The 18637-nt window shown below is 41.9% G+C and overlaps 1 protein-coding gene across 3 annotated transcripts in view; it reads right to left on the bottom strand.

Moving 5' to 3' along the window:
* LRBA (LPS responsive beige-like anchor protein) overlaps nt 1-18637 on the bottom strand; it is a 763816-nt gene that overhangs the window by 6056 nt on the left and 739123 nt on the right. For all 3 annotated transcript variants that reach the window (XM_024245927.3, XM_054553557.2, XM_054553558.2), the window contains 3 exons: nt 15033-15134; nt 11570-11766; nt 6971-7122 (listed from right to left, as the gene is read on the bottom strand). In XM_024245927.3, the coding sequence (XP_024101695.2) occupies nt 6971-7122; nt 11570-11766; nt 15033-15134 (451 nt within the window). The remainder of the gene's footprint in view (nt 1-6970; nt 7123-11569; nt 11767-15032; nt 15135-18637) is intronic.

The raw sequence follows: 18637 nt of genomic DNA on the forward strand, positions 1-18637 counted from the left end.
TCTACCACTTGAGACCTTTTAGGAAATAAGCCCTATCTTTCAGGGGACTCTCCATATGCAGAGATATGCAGAGATAAAGGCATTTTACATTAAACATCTTTACAGCTCTTTCAATTTTATTTACTAATAAAGGTACTTCAGGCTGGCAATGGCCAAATAGGAACAGATCTGGTCTGCAGCTCCCAGCGAGATTGACGCTGGGTGGGTGATTTCTGCATTTCCAACTGAGGTACCTGTTTCATCTCATTGGGACTGGTTGGACAGTGGGTGCAGCCCACAGAGGGCGAGCCAAAGCAGGGTGGAGTGTTGCCTCACCCAGGGAAGCGCAAGGGGTTGGGGAATTCCCTCCCCCAGCCAAGGGAGGCTGTGAGGGACTGTGCCATGAGGAATGGTGCACTCTGGCCCAGATACTGCACTTTTCCCATGGTCTTCACAGCCTGCAGACCAGGAGATTCCCTTGGGTGCCTACACCACCAGGGCCCTGGGTTTTAAGCACAAAACTGGGTGGTTGTTTGGTCAGACACTGAGCTAGCTGCAGGAGTTTTTTTTTTTTTTTTTCATACCCCAGTGGTGCCTGGAATGCCAGCGAGACAGAACCATTCACTCCCCTGGAAAGGGGGCTGAAGCCAGGGAGCCAAGTGGTCTGACTCAGTGGGCCCCACTCCCGTGGAGCCCAGCAAGCTAAGATCCACTGGCTTGAAATTCTTGCTGCCAGCACAGCAGTCTGAAGTTGACCCGGGATGCTCAAGCTTGGTGGGGGGAGGGGCATCCACCATTGCTGAGGCTTGAGTAGGTGGTTTTACCCTCACGGTGTAAACAAAGCCTCTGGGAAATTCGAATTGGGTGGAGCTCACTGCAGCTCAGCAAGGCCACTGTGGCCAGACTGCCTCTCTAGATTCCTCCTTTCTGGGCAGGGCATCTCTGGAAAAAAAGGCAGCAGCCCCAGTTAGGAGGCTTATAGATAAATCCCCCATCTCCCTGGGACAGAGCACCTGGGGGAAGGGGCAGCCGTGGGTGCAGCTTCAGCAGACTTAAATGTCCCTGCCTGACAGCTCTGAAGACAGCAGTGGATCTCCCAGGACAGCATTTGAGCTCTGCTAAGGGTCAAACTGCCTCCTCAAGTGGGTCCTCGACCCCTGTGTCTCCTGACTGGGAGAAACCTCCCAGTAGGGGCCGACAGACACCTCATACAGGAGAGCTTTGGCGGAGGCCCCTCTGGAATGAAGCTTCCAGAGGAAGGAACTGGCAGCAATCTTTGCTGTTCTGCAGCCTCCACTGGTGATACCCAGGTAAACAGGGTCTGGAGTGGACCTCTGGCAAACTCCAGCAGACCTGCAGCTGAGGGGCCTGTTAGAAGGAAAACTAACAAACAGGAATAGCATCAACATCAACAAAAAGGATGTCCAGACACAGAAAACCCATCCAAAGGTCACCAACATCGAAGACTAAAGATAGATAAATCCACAAAAATGGGGAGAAACCAGTGCAAAAAGGCTGAAAATTGCAAAAACCAGAATGCCTCTTCTCCAAAGGATTACAACTCCTCACCAGGAAGGGAACAAAACTGGACAGTTTGACAAATTAACAGAAGTAAGCTTCAGAAGGTGGGTAATAAACTCCTCTGAGCTAAAGGAGCACGTTCTAATCCAATGCAAGGAAGCTAAGAACCTTGAAAAAAGGTTAGATGAATTGCTAACTAGAATGACCAGTTGAAAGAAGAACATAAATGACCTGATGGAGCTGAAAAACACAGCATGAGAACTTCGTGAAGCATACACAAGTATCAATAGCCAAATCTATCAAGCAGAAGAAAGGATATCAGAGACTGAAGATCAACTTAATGAAATAAAGAGAGAAGATTAGAGAAAAAAGAATGAAAAGGAACAAACAAAGCCTTCAAGAAATATGGGACTATGTGAAAAGACCAAATCTACATTTGATTGGTGTACCTGAAAGTGATGGGGAGAATGGAACCAAGCTAGAAAACACTCCTCAGGATATTATCCAGGAGAACTTCCCCAACCTAGCAAGACAGACCAACATTCAAATTCAGGAAATACAGAGAACACCACAAAGATACTTCTCAAGAAGAGCAACCCCAAGATACATAATCATCAGATTATGTGAAGGTAGAAATGAAGGAAAAATTGTTAAGGGCAGCCAGAAAGAAAGGTCAGGTTACCCACAAAGCAAAGGCCATCAGACTAACAGCGGATCTCTCAGTAGAAACCCTACAAGCCAGAAGAGAGTGGGGGCCAATATTCAACATTCTCAAAGAAAATAATTCTCAACCCAGAATTTCATATCCAGCCAAACTAAGCTTCATAAGCAAAGGAGAAATAAAATCCTTTACAGATAAGCAAATGTTGAGAGATTTAGTCACCACCAGGCCTGCCTTACAAGAGCTCCTGAAGGAAGCACTAGACATGGAAAGGAACAACTGGTACCAGCCACTATGAAAACATACCAAATTGTAAATACCGTCGATGCTATGAAGGAAACCGCATCAACTAATGAGCAAAATAACCAGCTAGCATCATAATGACAGGATCGAATTCACACATAACAATATTAACTTTAAATGTAAATGGGCTAAATGCTCCAATTAAAAGACACAGACTGGCAAACTGGATAAAGAGTCAAGACCCATCAGTGTGCTATATTCAGGAGACCCATCTCACATGCAAAGACACACATAGGCTCAAAATAAAGGGATGGAGGAAGATTTACCAAGCAAATGGAAAACAAAAAAAAAAGCAGGGTTGCAATCCTAGTCTCTGATAAAGCAGACTTTAAATCAACAAAGATCAAAAGAGACAAGAAGGCCATGACATAATGGTAAAGGGATCAATGCAACAAGAAGACCTAACTGTCATAAATATATATGCACCCAATACAGGAGCATCCAGATTCATAAAGCAAGTTCTTAGAGACCTACAAAGAGACTTAGACTCCCACACAATAATAGTGGGAGACTTTAATACCCCACTGCCAATATTAGATCAATGAGACAGAAAAGTAACAAGGATATTCAGAACTTGAACTCAGCTCTGGACCAAGCAGACCTAATAGACATCTACAGAAATCTCCACCCCAAATCATCAGAATATTCATTCTTCTCAGCACCACACTGCACTTATTCTAAAATTGACCACATAATTGGAAGTAAAACACTCCTCAGCAAATGCAAAAGAATGGAAATCATAACCAATAGTCTCTCAGACCACAGTGCAATCAAATTAGAACTCAGGCTTAATACACTCACTCAAAACCGCACAACTACATGGAAACTGAACAATTTGCTCCTGAATGACTACTGGGTAAATACTGAAATGAAGACAGAAATAAAGATGTTACTTGAAACCAATGAGAACAAAGACACAACATACCAGGATCTCTGGGATACATTTAAAACACTGTTTTGAAGCAAATTTATAGTACATAATGCCCATAAGAGAAAGCAGGAAAGATCTAAAATCAACACCCTAACATCACAATTAAAAGAACTACAGAACGAAGAGAAAACAAATTCAAAAGCTAGCAGAAGACACTAAGATCAGAGCAGAACTGAAGGAGACAGAGACACAAAAAAACCTTCAAATCAATGAATCCAAGAGCTGGTTTTTTTGAAAAGATCAACAAAATAGACCACTAGCCAGATTAATAAAGAAGAAAAGAGAGAAGAATCAAATATACACAAGAAAAAATGATAAAGGGGTTATCACCACTGATTCCACAGAAATACAAACTACCATCAGAGAATACTATAAACACCTCTATGCAAATAAACTAGAAAATCTAGAAGAAATGGATACATTCTTGGGCACATACACCCTCCCAAGTCTAAACCAGGAAGAAGTCGAATCCCTGAATAGACCAATAACAAGTTCTGAAATCAATAGCCTACCAACCAAAAAAATTTCAGGACCAGATGGATTCACAGCCAATTTCTACCAGAGGTACAAAAAGGAGCTGGTACCATTCCTTCTGAAACTACTCCAATCAATAGAAAAAGAGGGAATCCTCCCTAACTCATTTTATGAGGCCAGCATCATCCTGATACCAAAACCTGGCAGAGACACAACAAAGAAAGAAAATTTCAGGCCAATATGCCTAACGAACATCAATGTGAAAATCCTCAATAAAATACTGGCAAACTGAATCCAGGAGCACATCAAAAAGCTTATCCACCACCATCAAGTGGGCTTCATCCCTGGGATGCAAGGCTGGTTCAACATACGCAAATCAATAAAAGTAATTCATCACAAAAACAGAATCAATGACAAAAACCACATGATTATCTCAATAGATGCAGAAAAGGCCTTCAACAACATTCAACACCCTTCATCCTAAAAACTCTCAATAAACTAGGTACTGATGGAATGTATCTCAAAATAATAAGAGCTATTTATGACAAACCCACAGCCAATATCATATTGAATGGGCAAAAACTAGAAGCATTCCCTTTGAAAACTGGCACAAGACAAGGATATGCCCTCTCTCACCACTCGTATTCAACATAGTATTGGAAGTTCTTGCCAGGGCAATCAGGCAAGAGAAAGAAAGAAAGGGTATTCAAATAGGAAAAGAGGAAGTCAAATTGTCCCTGTTTGTGATGACATGATTGTATATTTAGAGAACCCACTGTCTCAGCCCAAAATCTCCTTAAGCTGATAAACAACTTCAGCAAAGTCTCAGGATACAAAATCAATGTGCAAAAATCACAAGCATTCCTATACACCAATAACAGACAAACAGCCAAATCATGAGTGAACTCCCATTCACAACTGCTACAAAGAGAATTAAATACCTAGGAGTCTAACTTACAAGGGATGTGAAGGACATCTTCGAGGAGAACTACAAACCACTGCTCAAGGAAATAAGAGCGGACACAAATAAGCGGAAAAACATTCCATGCTCATGGACAGGAAGAATCAATATTGTGAAAATGGTCATACTGCCCAAAGTAATTTATAGATTCAATGCTATCCCCATCAAGCTGCCATTGACTTTCTTCACAGAATTAGAAAAAACTACATTAAATTTCATATGGAACCAAAAAAGAGCCTGCATAGCCAAGACAATCCTAAGCAAAAAGAACAAAGCTGGAGGCATCATACTACCTGACTTTAAACTATACTACAAGGCCACAGTAACCAAAACAGCATGGTACTGGTACCAAAGCAGATATATAGACCAATGGAACAGAACAGAGGCCTCAGAAATAACACCAAGCATCTACAACCATCTGATCTTTGACAAACCTGACACAAACGAGCAATGGGGAAAGGATTCCCTAATTAGTAAATGGTGCTGGGAAAACTGGCTAGCCATAGGTAGAAAGCTGAAACTGGACCCCTTCCTTAAACCTTATACAAAAATTAACTCAAGATGGATGAAAGACTTAAATGTAAGGCCTAAAACCATAAAAACCCTAGAAGGAAACCTAGGCAATACCATTCAGGGCATAGGCATGGGCAAAGACTTCATGACTAAAACACCAAAAGCAATGGCAACAAAAGCCGAAATTGACAAATGGGATCTAATTAAAGAGCTTCTGCACAGCAAAAGAAACTATCATCAGAGTGAACAGGCAGCCTACAGAATTGGAGAAAATTTTTGCAATCTATCCATCTGACAAAGGGCTAATATCCAGAATCTACAAAGAACTTAAACAAATTTGCAAGAAAAAAACAACCCCATCAAAAAGTGGGCAAAGGATATGAACAGACACTTCTCAAAAGAAGACATTTACACAGACAACAAACATGAATAAAAGCTCTTTATCACTGGTCATTAGAGAAATGCAAATCAAAACCACAATGAGATACCATCTCACACCCTTCAGAATGGCGATCATTAAAAAGTCAAGAAACAACAGATGCTGGAGAGGATGTGGAGAAACAGAAATGCTTTTACATTGTTGGTGGGAGTGTAAATTAGTTCAACCATTGTAGAAGACAGAATGGCGATTCCTCAAGGATGTAGAACCAGAAATACCATTTGACCCACAATCTCATTACTGGGTATATACCCAAAGGATTATAAATCATTCTAGTATAAGACACATGCACATCTATGTTTATTGTGGCACTATTCACAATAGCAAAGACTTGCAACCAACCCAAATGCCCATCAATGATAAGACTGGATAAAGAAAATGTAGCACATATATGCCATGGAATACTATGCAGCCATACAAAAGAACGAGTTCATGTCCTTTGCAGGGACATGGATGAAGCTGGAAACTGTCATTCTCAGCAAACTAACACAGGAACAGAAAAGCAAATACCTCATCTTCTCACTCATAAGTGGGAGTTGAACAAACAGAACATATGGACACAGAGAACATCACACACAGGGGCCTGTTGCAGGGGTGGGGGCCTAGGGGAGGGATAGCATTAGGAGAAATACCTAATGTAGACGACGGGTTGATGGGTGCAGCAGACCACCATGGCACATGTATACCTATGTAACAAACTGCATTCTGCACATGTACCCCAGAACTTAAGGTATAAAAAAAAAAAAAAGATACTTCAAAGAAATATAAAAAGCTTTGCATCACTGTAATCAGAGCCTTTGCTACTTAAATTCTGTCTATTCCTTGAGAACTCAGCCTTTGTCCAAGAGTGGCAATGTTATCAGAAAGAAAATCACACTTTTTAAAAAAGTGTTCTTGCTTTGATTGTACAGGTGACCCCCACAACTCAACTCCATCAGCCCATTTAAATAAATTCCCTCTGCAGGTTTTACTATACAATTTTGAAAATGTTTTTTTGTTTTTTTGTTGTTTTTTTTTTGTAGAGACAGGGTCTTGCAATGTTGCCCAGGCTGGTTTCGAACTCCTGGGCTCAAGTGATTCTCCTGCCTCAGCCTCCCAAAGTACTGGGATTACAGGTGTGAGCCAACACGACCAGTCCCCTCTGCAGTTTTTGAAAGTCCTATTTGTAGCCCATGATTCCAGTGTTACCTCTGGTCGTAAGACAGCGCCATGGCCCGGATTCCAGCGTCGCATCCTGGATAGGCAAAGAGCTGCTTGAGGTCCGACACCTGCCGGACCACGACCACTCCTCTGTCTCCTCCTGTGAGCAGGTACTGCCCATCTCGGCTCAGCTGGATGGCCTGTGAGACACAGCAACATTAAGTAGAAATGTGGTTCTAGGAAACTTTTGGCCCCCACCCTGTGTTTGAGTCATTCTTACACCAGCTACTACGGTGCAGACAGAAGAGAGAGAGATCCTCAGGAGTGAGTTTTTAGAAAATCATGAGTTGTAGAAGATCTGCCATTTTTCAAAAACCAAATGGACAAAGTTCGTCAATGCTTGAGAATTTTTTGGCTTTGCTTTTTTAAATACTAGGTAGCAAACTCTTCCAGTTCTACAAATGCTACTGGAATGGTGTGTGTTGTGGACTGGGACCAGTGCTCTAATGAGAAGCCCTGGCATCTCTTCATTTGCACTGCGGACATGCTAATAAGGCTGTTTTGTCCCAAGACTTGGCAGATGGTGCCACCTGACCTCACATCCCCTCTAATCCCCTGCTGCTTTGCGACTCCGGCTGGAGGGAGGTGGCCAGCAGCCTCGGCACCTTCCCTGAGCCTGCTGGATTTTGACAGCAGTTGGGAAGAAGACTTGGTAGAGAGCTACAACTTCCGGGGTGATTAAATCTCGGTTCAGCATTTTCTTGCTCTAGGGCTGACAGTGCTCCAGCCTGTGGTTTAGTCAGCTCTAGGCTGTGCCCCTCTGCCCTTTCCTACTAGCGCTGAACAGACAGTACAGGCTCAGAATTTGCTCTTTGATCCTGTAAAATGGGCATCCACGAATGAAAGCCTGCGGGCCAAATGCAGCCCACTGCCTGTTTCGTATAACTGTTTGTTTTAACATTTTTTAATGCTTGAATTTTTCATGACACATGAATATTTATATGAATTCCACATTTGAATCCCCATAAACAGTTTTGTTTTTTTTTTTTTCCTCAAAACAGGGTCTTGCTCTGTCACCCAGGCTGGAGTGCAGTAGTGCAGTCTCAGCTAACTACAATCTCCACCTCTCAGGTTCAAGTGATTCTCATACCTCAACCTCCTGAGCAGTTGGGATTACTGGTGCCCACCACAACACCCGTCTAACTTTTCTATTTTTAGTAGAGACGGGGTTTCACCATGTTGGTCAGGCTGGTCTCGAACTCCTGACCTCAAGTGATCCACCCCCTCGGCCTCCCAAAGTGCTGGGATTACAGGCAAGAACCACCACGCCTGGCCTTCCATAAATAAGGTTTTACTGGAACATCGCCACACCTATTTGTTTATGACTGCTTTCACAGGTAGTTGCAGCAGAGAATGTAGAACCCTCAAAGCCGAAAATATTAACTTTCTGTCCATTTATAGAAAAAGTGTGGTGACTCCTAATTGTCCCTCCCTACTCCAAAAGCCAATCCTATTACCCGTCCTCTCCTGCCTGGTACCTCCAAGCCTTGTTTTCTTAGCTTATTAAGATACAAATTTCCTTTCTGTAGCGATGGCATCAGAGTTTTAAAGCCACTACAAACACCTGTAATCGCATGTCCACCTGGACACAGGGGAATACAGATTGTGCTGGCAAGACAGAAAGAAAAAAACCTAATTTCTGATACATTGACACTGTTCTACATTCAGTTCTAGCATAGCTGCCTTAAGTCTTCACTCTTTGACATATCTTTTAAAAAATCATAGAAAGGTAAAGACTTTCTTAGCCATTTAATTCACATTCACCCAAATGCCAACTTTTAGTAGTCTCTTAAATACAGCTTATTCTCAAGAACACAAAAACACATCTAGAAAATAAAAACCCATGTGTGGAAGACAGTTACATATTCTCTAAGTTTTGTTAACAAACACAGATATTAAGATATTTTCAAGATGAGCAAAAATCAATATCCTTTTCCCTCATTCATTTCACAAATGGCAATCTCTAGGGGTGTCTGGGAACTGCAGTGGAGACTAGGACAAACAATTATTTGCTACACTTATAAAATTCAGCTGATGAAAATCCATTAACCTTATGGTTGTAGTTCACTTGAATTTTATACTTGAAGCTTTTTACTGGATAAGTGTTATACTAAAACAAAACCATTGATCTTTAATTCTTTGTTCTAGTAAAGAATCTCTAATCCTGCTTGCATCTGAAATTAAGTAAAACCTGGGCTTTAGGGACTATACAGTCATCAGCATTCAAAACATTTTAATGAACCAGATGCCTCCCAAGGTGAAAAAAGATTTCGCTGGCCTCTTTCAGGAGAGGCCAAATTCCTCTGGCAGCAAGAGCCAGGGTAACATTTAGCAAGCAGCACCTGATCTCCCACTCAAATTCTGACAGGCTGCCTCCGCATCCAGGTTGGGTTGTGACTAGAGGTTTTCAGAGGGCCTCAGAGACATGTTAATCTCATCCCCTGAAATCCTGAGTGCTCTGGACAACGCCGTGGCTGCACGCAGGTAGTAGCAGGCCACAGCAATCTGCTGGGGACGACCACATTCTAAAACAGCTTCAGGAAGGGAAAACAAATGCGTTCCCCTGGGTGAATGGTGGTTCTCCCTTGTTTAGGACAAAATAACTTTGCTGCTCTGTACAGGCTGCCTCCTTAAATATCAGCTATTCATAAAGACATCTCAACACTGTCTAGTTGAGGGACTGTGATATGCTGCTAACCAAAATGCCACAGAGCAATCTGGCATCTAAAATAAAAATAGGTGGGAAGTGCAGAGCTTCCCCAGGCTGCCTGCCTGCAGGGTTCTTGGTATTTCACAGAAACTTAATTTCTGGTCTGAGCTGATGACTAATTTGTTTCCATGGTGTCCATTCCTTATATGGGCTCAGATTGAGGATGGAGCTGGAGATTCTGCTCTGTGGTGTCTTGGATTCCCAGCCTGTGGCTTCCTTCCTCGCCTCCTGAGGTAGTGAGCTGTGAAAGTATCAGTCTCTGGAGCTGTGGGCAGGTATTGCTTGTTTTAGGCAAGCTCACTTTAATCACACAGTTGCCACTTGCAAGTTAGCTTGATAAAGTGCAGGAGTGCTGGGAAAAAGGCAATGGATTGTTTAAGCCTAAAATCTAGTGGGAAATATTAAAGAGGGAAAAAGCAATGGCTACAGGGCAGAGAGGAGAAGCATGTGTGTACGAATGGTCTGCAGAAAGCCTCCCACTGCTGCCTCAAGGAACTTCCCAGAGCCCCTGGTACTAACTGAAATGCCACAGAAATTGCTTCAGTCAGCCAGGGATCTCAAATTATTTTACAGATTTATTAGCGTAGCTGACAATATAATCGCAACTCAAAGTGACAGATTATCCACATTATTATTGTAAAGAAAAGAGGAAAAGAAAATCCTCTGATGTGTACTTGGTTTAAATGCAGCATTATGGGAAGGTAGGGAAAAATAAAAGCGAGTGCGAGTGTGTCTGTGTGCGTGCCTCGTGGTGGAGGCCGGCAGAATGTGATGGAGAGACCACAGAGAACAGTGGAGACACAAGAAGGAAGCCGTCCACTGAATCAAGAAATGAATCCCAGGAGACACAGCAGCAAGGGTCCTTCATTTCCTCAATGTAATCTATATGTAGGAGCTTTGTTCCCTGACACCAGTATTTACTTAGGAGAAGGGGGTGATCAGACTAGATCTGGGAAAGTGGGAGAATTTATGACATCTAAGCTGTGTAGGTCAGAATAGCAATGAGTGAAATATCCAGAGCTAGCCCAATGCCAGGGTAGAAGCCCCTGTGACCCTATTCCTGCCCCCAACATGTCCTGGGTCCCCTCATTGTATACAGCTCACATGCCCTGCCCTCCAGCCTGATTCTGGAAAATGAGGACCACCCCAGCTTTATTTTACTTTAACCTTCACCAAGGAGTTTGGAGGTAAGAAACAAAGGACCTTAAGAAACTAGCCTCTGAAAAGAACAGTCTTACTCTTTTTCTCAATGTCTAATACTTGTGGAGTCCTGTTCTGGAGATGAAGCAAGAGCCCAGAAGGTCCACTGGCGGTGCCATTTCCGGTAGACCCAGTGGGAGAAAATGCGTGCCTAATTCATATCATAATTTGAAACCCAACTTCCTTAACATGTTTTGGTCTTGTTGTCCATGAAGAAGTCATATCTGAAATTAATAATCCTAAATAGTCATAATCCCTACTGCTCCCACCACCAAGCTATTCAGATGTAAAGAGAATCCAGTTTTAAGTGTCATCTAATGTACTATTTCAGCTTTCATACTCAGAAAACAATGTGCAGTGCATTTTCTTAGAAAAAAAGAAATGAGCAGTGCCACTAAAAGCCACCCAGGATGGCTTCAGAAGCCCCTAAGAAAACCTCTTCTATTGAAGGACTGTCCTCAGCTGCGCTGAGTGATGTGGTCAGCACAGCTGGCACTGCTGTGGTGTGCGAAGTGTGTGAGCCTTGTCTGAGTGCTACCTAAAGATTTTTTGTTGGTGTGGAAAAGAGGCCCTCGGCAATCCAAAAATAGAGGTTTCTTTCGTGAACCCTTTCCGTCCCCACTTGACACGTGTTGAGGTGAAAGTTGTGAATGCTGAAGAGTCCCCAGAGCACTCACTCTTATGTTATCATCTGTTTCCATCGTGGCCTGGAGTTTTCCATTCACACTGAATGTACAGAAGAGGCCATTTTCATAGAATATGACACAATGACCCTCTCTTGAAGCCTGAATGAGTTTTGGTTTCAGGCAGTTTTCAGGACCCTCCAAGGTCCTCAACAAGTCTCCATTCATGGAATGTATGAGACATGGTCCTTCTGAGAAGAGAGGAGAAATAAAAGGCAAAATTATTTAATGAAAACAGACAATACGATCTGAATCTTGAGCACAGATCAAACAGGATTATAGAACCACACTATAGATGTAGAAAGCCTTTAAAAAACTTCCATCTTATGTGTAAGCTATTTTGCAAAATCTCCTCTTCATGATTGCCAGATCTCACCTTCCACTCAGGAGAGGAGAGAAGCCAAATCATGTAAGTCCAAGTTCACTTTCCTCAAGAGACAGGAAGTTACTCTATGAAATTCATTATGCTAACAGGCAATACAAACTGGAGGAACTGAGAAACAGGATAAGCTTCAAATTCTAGCATAGCTTCAAGGAGGCTGGGATGCAAACAAACAAGGGCTGTGGGCAGGTACACTAAGACCTCTCCCTGCACCTTGCATGAGCCCCAACGGCCACGGCACTGTGGGCCTGTGCAGGGACAGCCAGCTCAATCAGCCTCTGAGTGCCTTAGTCTTCTTACCACGCAACTGCTCACTACTTTACACTGAAAGGGGGTCCCTAGTAGTTCCCCTCAACCTCCAAAAAATTCACACAGGAACCCTTCGGCCACTTCTCCTTGGCAACTGAGTGAGCCCACCTCCCTGCTGCCTTCACAGCAAGCAGCAGCCTGGGCGGACCACCAGGCCAAGGTGCCAGAGGAGGACAGGCAGCTACTGGGAGCCCACACACAGCCAAGCTTTTTGTTTCTATTGAGTACCTGCTACATGCAAAGCAAAGAAGGAATAAGGAACAAAGATTGCTTGTGTGATGAGCAAGTTCCAAGAGATATCTCAGTCAGATAACGGGGGTCACCATAGCAGGGGTATGTGCCCGCTACTCTACTGGCTAAATTACTCATGGCCACATGGAATCGTTGCCTTTTCCCCACAATGACTATTGAAAACTTGCCCTTTTAAAAATAAGGCTTTTAGCTCTTTCTTGACCACTCAGGTAGTTGATAAATTTTTAAAATATCCACAGGCAGTCTTTGCTTTACACAGTTCCAGCATGCATGAATTTCAGTTATCACTCCTTAAATAACACCAGCCCTCCAATAACATAGTTCAAATTTAGGTTGTCATAGTAATTGCATAAAGTATGCACTTTTGTGGCTAGCTCTTCAGTCCACAAATCACTATATAAATAACAGATGTGCATCATCATCATCAGTGACCAATCACATCACTCCTTTCAAAATATGTCGATGACTGCTCACTGCATATCTGTTATTCAGTTCCCACACAGACAGCAAACTGTGCCGCTGTGTTGCTTTTTTGTCTCCCAGTGATAAAGCCATGTAACATTTCACAAAAATGGATAATCAAAAAGGGGTATGGCCAACAAAGATGAAACTGCAGTAAAGAAATGGAAAATGATAAAACTGAAAGTACAATTTGAATTGAATATAAATGGAATTATAGAAGAAAGAGCTGCCTGTGGGATGCTGACCCTGCTGAGACACTAGATATGCAGCCAGGAAGGGAATGAAGGAACTTATCAGTGTAAGTTAGGGAAGAAGGTGTAACAAAGATGTCCCAGAATTGAAACCAGCAAAAGCCTCACATTAAAGGAATTCTAGGGAATATTTCATGACATTGAAAGCACAAAAGATAAAATGTTAGATACTGGTCCCAACTTAGAAAAGAGTATGACAGCTCCCCAAGGCATAGAAAAGATGCTAGCTCCTTACATGTATATAACAAGAAGGCAGTAAGCACTGTTCAAACTGCTCTTGATACGTTTTTCACAAATAAAATAATTATCAATGTATCAAATGTTTTAAATTACAATGTATTAAGTACATGTGAGTTTTACTACATTTTTCATGTTGTATGTATAACTGAGTATGAGTTTTTAATGTTTTGACAAAATTATTGTTAGAGACAGGGTTTTGCTGTGTCACCCAGGCTGGAGTGCAGTGGCATGATCATGGCTCGCTACAGCCTTCACCTCCTACAATCCTCCCATCTCACCTTCCCAAGCAGCTGGGACTACAGGTGTGCACTCCATGCCCAGCTAATTCTTACTTTTTTTGTAGAGATGGGGGGGTCTCACAATGTTGCCAGACTGGTCTTGAACTCCTGGCCTCAAATGATCTTCCCACCTTAGCCTCCCAAAATGTTGGGATTACAGGCATGAGCCACCGTGCCCAGCCTGACAAAAATTTTTAAAGACCAGGGAACAATTGTAAAATTTACCAATGATTATTCAGATCACTTTGTATGGTTTCAGTTTGCATGCTCGCTTTTACAGTTCCATACTACTGTGCAAAGAAAAGATGACCTGTAATATAATAGGTTCATTTTATGACTCCTGTTGGCTCAGGATGTATGAAATAATTGAGTATAAGAAGGGAAAAATCCAGCGGTTATAGAATTCTTGCTATCATTATTACTATTTCAATGTTTTGACCAAATTTATAAACATAATCCTTTCAATATTTAAAACACCTTGTTAGCTAGACTAATAAGTATTACACTTTAGGACACAGATGAGCTGATCCAAATACTGTTTCCCCACCAGATAAACCTAAAAGACGTGAGATATAATAGTTTGTTGTGTGTTCAGACTTCAGCTCAGAGCAGAGACAGAGAGATGGATAATTACGATGGGATAAGTAAGCAACGAATTGGAAACAGCTCCATTCCCAGTCAGATCCTGATTTGTTGCATGTGCTCTAAGCTCACTTAATATCTTGGGCCTAAATATATGATGCTGTTTCCAGCACAAACCTCCAGGCAGACCAGCTTAAGTATCTTTCTACTCCACTCTCAATGCCATTGTGGCCCCTGCCTCATTAAAACAGACAGGGTCAGGGGCTTCCATTCAGATGTAAGATGGAATCTGGCCAGTAACAGCTCAGAAGAATAAACAAATATACAAAGATGTTCCTTGTTCCTGCTTCATGGGAATATGAATATTAATAGGATATGTTTGTAAAAACATCTTAAACTCCTTAGAGCAGTGCTGTGAAACAGAACTTTCTACAATGATGGAAATGATCTCTATCTGTGCTGTCCAATGTAGTGGCCACTAGCCATATGTGACTACTGAGCACCTGAAATGTGGCTAGTGCCACCAAGAAACTTACATTTTAATTTTTTTTAATTTTAAATAATTTAAATAGTTCCATATGACTAATGGCTATCATAACAGACAGAAGCTTTAGAAAAAAGGTACCAAATTAATCTTTGGTAATTTGTTTCTAGAAGACAGCAAGAAATGCATCCATTTTGTGAAGGTACCACAGGTTTACCTTGTGAACCACTCAACACCAGGCCTAGCTCGGCACACACCGCAGCACATGTGACCTCATAGTCATGGCCTGTCAAAATGGCCCGAGGAGCAGCAGTCTCACCTTTAGGAAAAAACAGATAAAAAGAACAAATCAATTCAATTTCATGCATATTAAATAATCAACAACTTGCTCCTAATTCCCATCATGCCTATTTAATTTACAGTTTGGGAATTTGTCCAGCAATCCTACTTTAGGACTAGATCCAAGTTACATACTATAGTTTGATTATGAGGGCCACATCCTGCTAAAATGTCAAGTAACCTTTATGTGATTATCAAGCAACAATGGTTGAAAACTCAGGGTTAAATACAACAAAGTCTGCATTCCAAAATGCCTCATAAATTAGCCCCTCAATTAGATGTTTTATGGTCAGATGATTATAAAATTAGGAACTTTGGCTCAATTTACATTTCAAAGAAAAGCCTCGCCCCTCCTTCCTCCCTCCTCATCCTTTGTGGGCCGCTGAAACTCATCATAATGAAGACAGTCTGAACTAGACTTCTGCTACCTCCACAGGAATTCTGCAGCCGCTCTCTTAAATATGTATTCTCTCTACTAAGTTTATGTATTTTTCTGATACATAAATTTCATGGATATATTTCTCTGTGGTTCATTCAAAGAACTGAAAAAAAACCCAACATAAGAAACACCTAAAAAAACCAAACCCTTACCGATAAGTCTACAGATAGTGATTGAAAATGAGGGGCGGTGGGTACAGAAGTGGGGACAGAGGAGGAGTATCCAAAAACTGGCAGGTATTGCCGAATACTTTCACAACTAGAAAGAACAAGTGATCCTGTATGTCTGTCCCAAACTAAAAAGAAAATGTACAGTTGGTTGGTTAATAAGGAACCCACCATGACTAAGTAAAATGGTAATGGGCTTCATTTGTGGATTGGTTCGTGCCAAGCCACAAGGATAAACTGGATTCCATGTCTAGCCTGAAGAATACGATTTGAAGACTAAACGGATCCTCTACTTTTATAGTCTCTAAAGGTAAAGACACAAAAAGTCTTTCCAAGTGGAGAGCAGGATTCTATTAGCATTCTTGATTTCTTGATTTGGATTGGTTTTATAGTATGCTTGATAACTAACACTGTGTAATCCAGAAGAGACAAATGTGCCCACAGAGTAGGTGGCTACCACCAGCTATGGAACTCTGTGGAAGAGAATCGCTTGTATCTTAACCCCAGACACCTGACTATCCTTGGAGCAGTCACCCACTCAGAGGAAGGAAGTCCAGCAGCTCAGGGGAAACCTACTGTACGTGGAAAGGCAAATGCTGCCATCAGAAAACTAACCCGGCTTCCAAAGCAAGGGTTCTTCCAGTAGGTCGCTGGGTTATTTGAAATTTTATGCAAAATATATCTACATGCCTGTTTTTCTAGGTAGCAGGGGAGGAAAATAAGTTTCACTGAATGGACAGAGGTCCATGACCAAGAAAAGGTGAGAGGCTTCTACCCTGAAGAGAGGTCTGGTCTCTGTGCTTGTAGCCCCACTTCACCTGGAGCCAGCAGTCACATCAGGTCTAGCCTTTCACAGGACAGTTCCAATGCATGTACCAGAGTACATAATGCACAGCCATGTCCCTACAGTGTCCTTCAAGGCTTTGGTGACTGTAGGTAATTCTGCGTGAGACTTAAGGGATATCACACAGAACTTTGCACCACACTGGCAGTGCTATGTGCAGCCACCTGCTGGACCTAGCCTACAGGCTTAGTGATAAAGGGAGACTGAAAATAACATACAAAGAGGCAAGGGGATAGGCAGAACAAGGGGCTTCGTTTCATTTGATTCCAAGTTTTAACACTTCTTTGGGAGGCAAACTTACCTTAATTAGAAAGTTTACTTGACATTTCCCAAGCCACAAAGAATTTGTCACAAGAGCAATTTTGTTTCTCACAAAGTTCAGAAATTTGGGAAAGTTTTAAAGAAATACAGCAAATAATGTAAGCCAATCTGAACTACTTAAGCTTCTGTTAGGATCCACAAATTTTTTTTTTTTTCTGAGACGGAGTCTCACTCTGTCGCCCAGGCTGGAGTGCAGTGGCGCGATCTCGGCTCATTGCAAGCTCCGCCTTCCTGGTTCACGCCATTCTCCTGCCTCAGCCTCCTGAGTAGCTGGGACTACAAGCGCCCGCCACTGCGCCCAGCTAATTTTTTGTATTTTTAGTAGAGATGGGGTTTCACCGTGGTCTCGATCTCCTGACCTCGTGATCCGCCTGCCTCGGCCTCCCAAAGTGCTGGGATTACAGGCGTGAGCCACCGTGCCCAGCCAGGATCCACAAATTTTAGGAATAAGTATACTGTTTTAAAAAGTTATTGGCCGGGCGCAGTGGCTCACGCCTGTAATCCCAGCACTTTGGGAAGCCAAGGCGGGCAGATCACCTGAGGTTAGGAGTTCGAGACCAGCCTGGCCAACATGGTGAAACCCTGCCTCTACTAAAAATACAAAAAATTAGTTTGGTGTGGTGGTGTGCGCCTCTAATAGGTAGGAGAATTGCTTGAACCCGGGAGGTGGAGGTTGCAGTGAGCCGAGATCACGCCACTGCACTCTAGCCTGGGCAACAGAGCGAGACTCCATCTCAAAAAAATAATAAAATAAGAAGTTATCAATACTTTAGCCCTGATTCTTGGTTTTCCTTTTCCCCAGAAGGCTGTACATTCCACAAAAATACCATACAATGTTGTTTCTGAAATTACTGTCTAATTAGATCCATTGGCAACTTTTTTTTTTTTTTTTTTTTTTTTTTTTTTTTTTTTTTACCAGCAATTAAAATCATTAAGATCTAAGGAATATATTTTTGGTGTGATTGTTCTTTTTTTTTTTTTTTTCATAAGTTACCATTTCATAGATGGTGAAATTTGTGTTTAAACTTGAATTGTCTTGGACTTCCTCAGTGGAAAGTGAAGGTTTGAAGAAAAGCTGATGGCAAATGAAGGCATTCTAAGTATAAGACAAAGTAAACAAAGGACAGATAGATAATGGTGGTCCCAGAGGATGATGTCACTTAAGCACATCAGTGCTAACTTTTTGTTTTCTTGGGAGCATGGTGGAAGAAGGGAGAGGATTGCTGTCAATTTTCTTTCTTTCTTTAATGTAAAAGAGTTGAAATACTGACAGTTTTCTATGACTATAAAGTTAAGAGTTTAGGAAGCCTCGTGATTAACTCCAGAAGGTGGGTTAAGATATAAGCATTTTTTTTTTTTGTAAACTCGTAAGATTTTTATCATTATGCTTTGCTTACAAAATACTAGTTTCCAATAATCCAAACTTTATTAAATCATTTTTCACTCCACAGATCAGAACACACACACACGCAGAGTAATTTCAAAACTGAAAAAGGATTTCTTCTTTTCCTAGGGCCTGATCTCTAAATAATGAACTATTCAATGCTAGGACTTTGGCTTCAAAGTTTGGCAAAATGTTTGCTAATCCCGGAAGCAGGTTAGACAGTTCAGGAAATAACAAAAGAGAGAGAGAAAAAGAAAAAGAAATTAAAAGCATAAGGGTACACTTATGATCATTAGGTTCTCAGGTAACAAGTTTTACGAACAGTCAC

Source organism: Pongo abelii, chromosome 3 (assembly GCF_028885655.2).
Source record: "Pongo abelii isolate AG06213 chromosome 3, NHGRI_mPonAbe1-v2.0_pri, whole genome shotgun sequence".
Lineage (NCBI taxonomy): Eukaryota > Metazoa > Chordata > Mammalia > Primates > Hominidae > Pongo > Pongo abelii.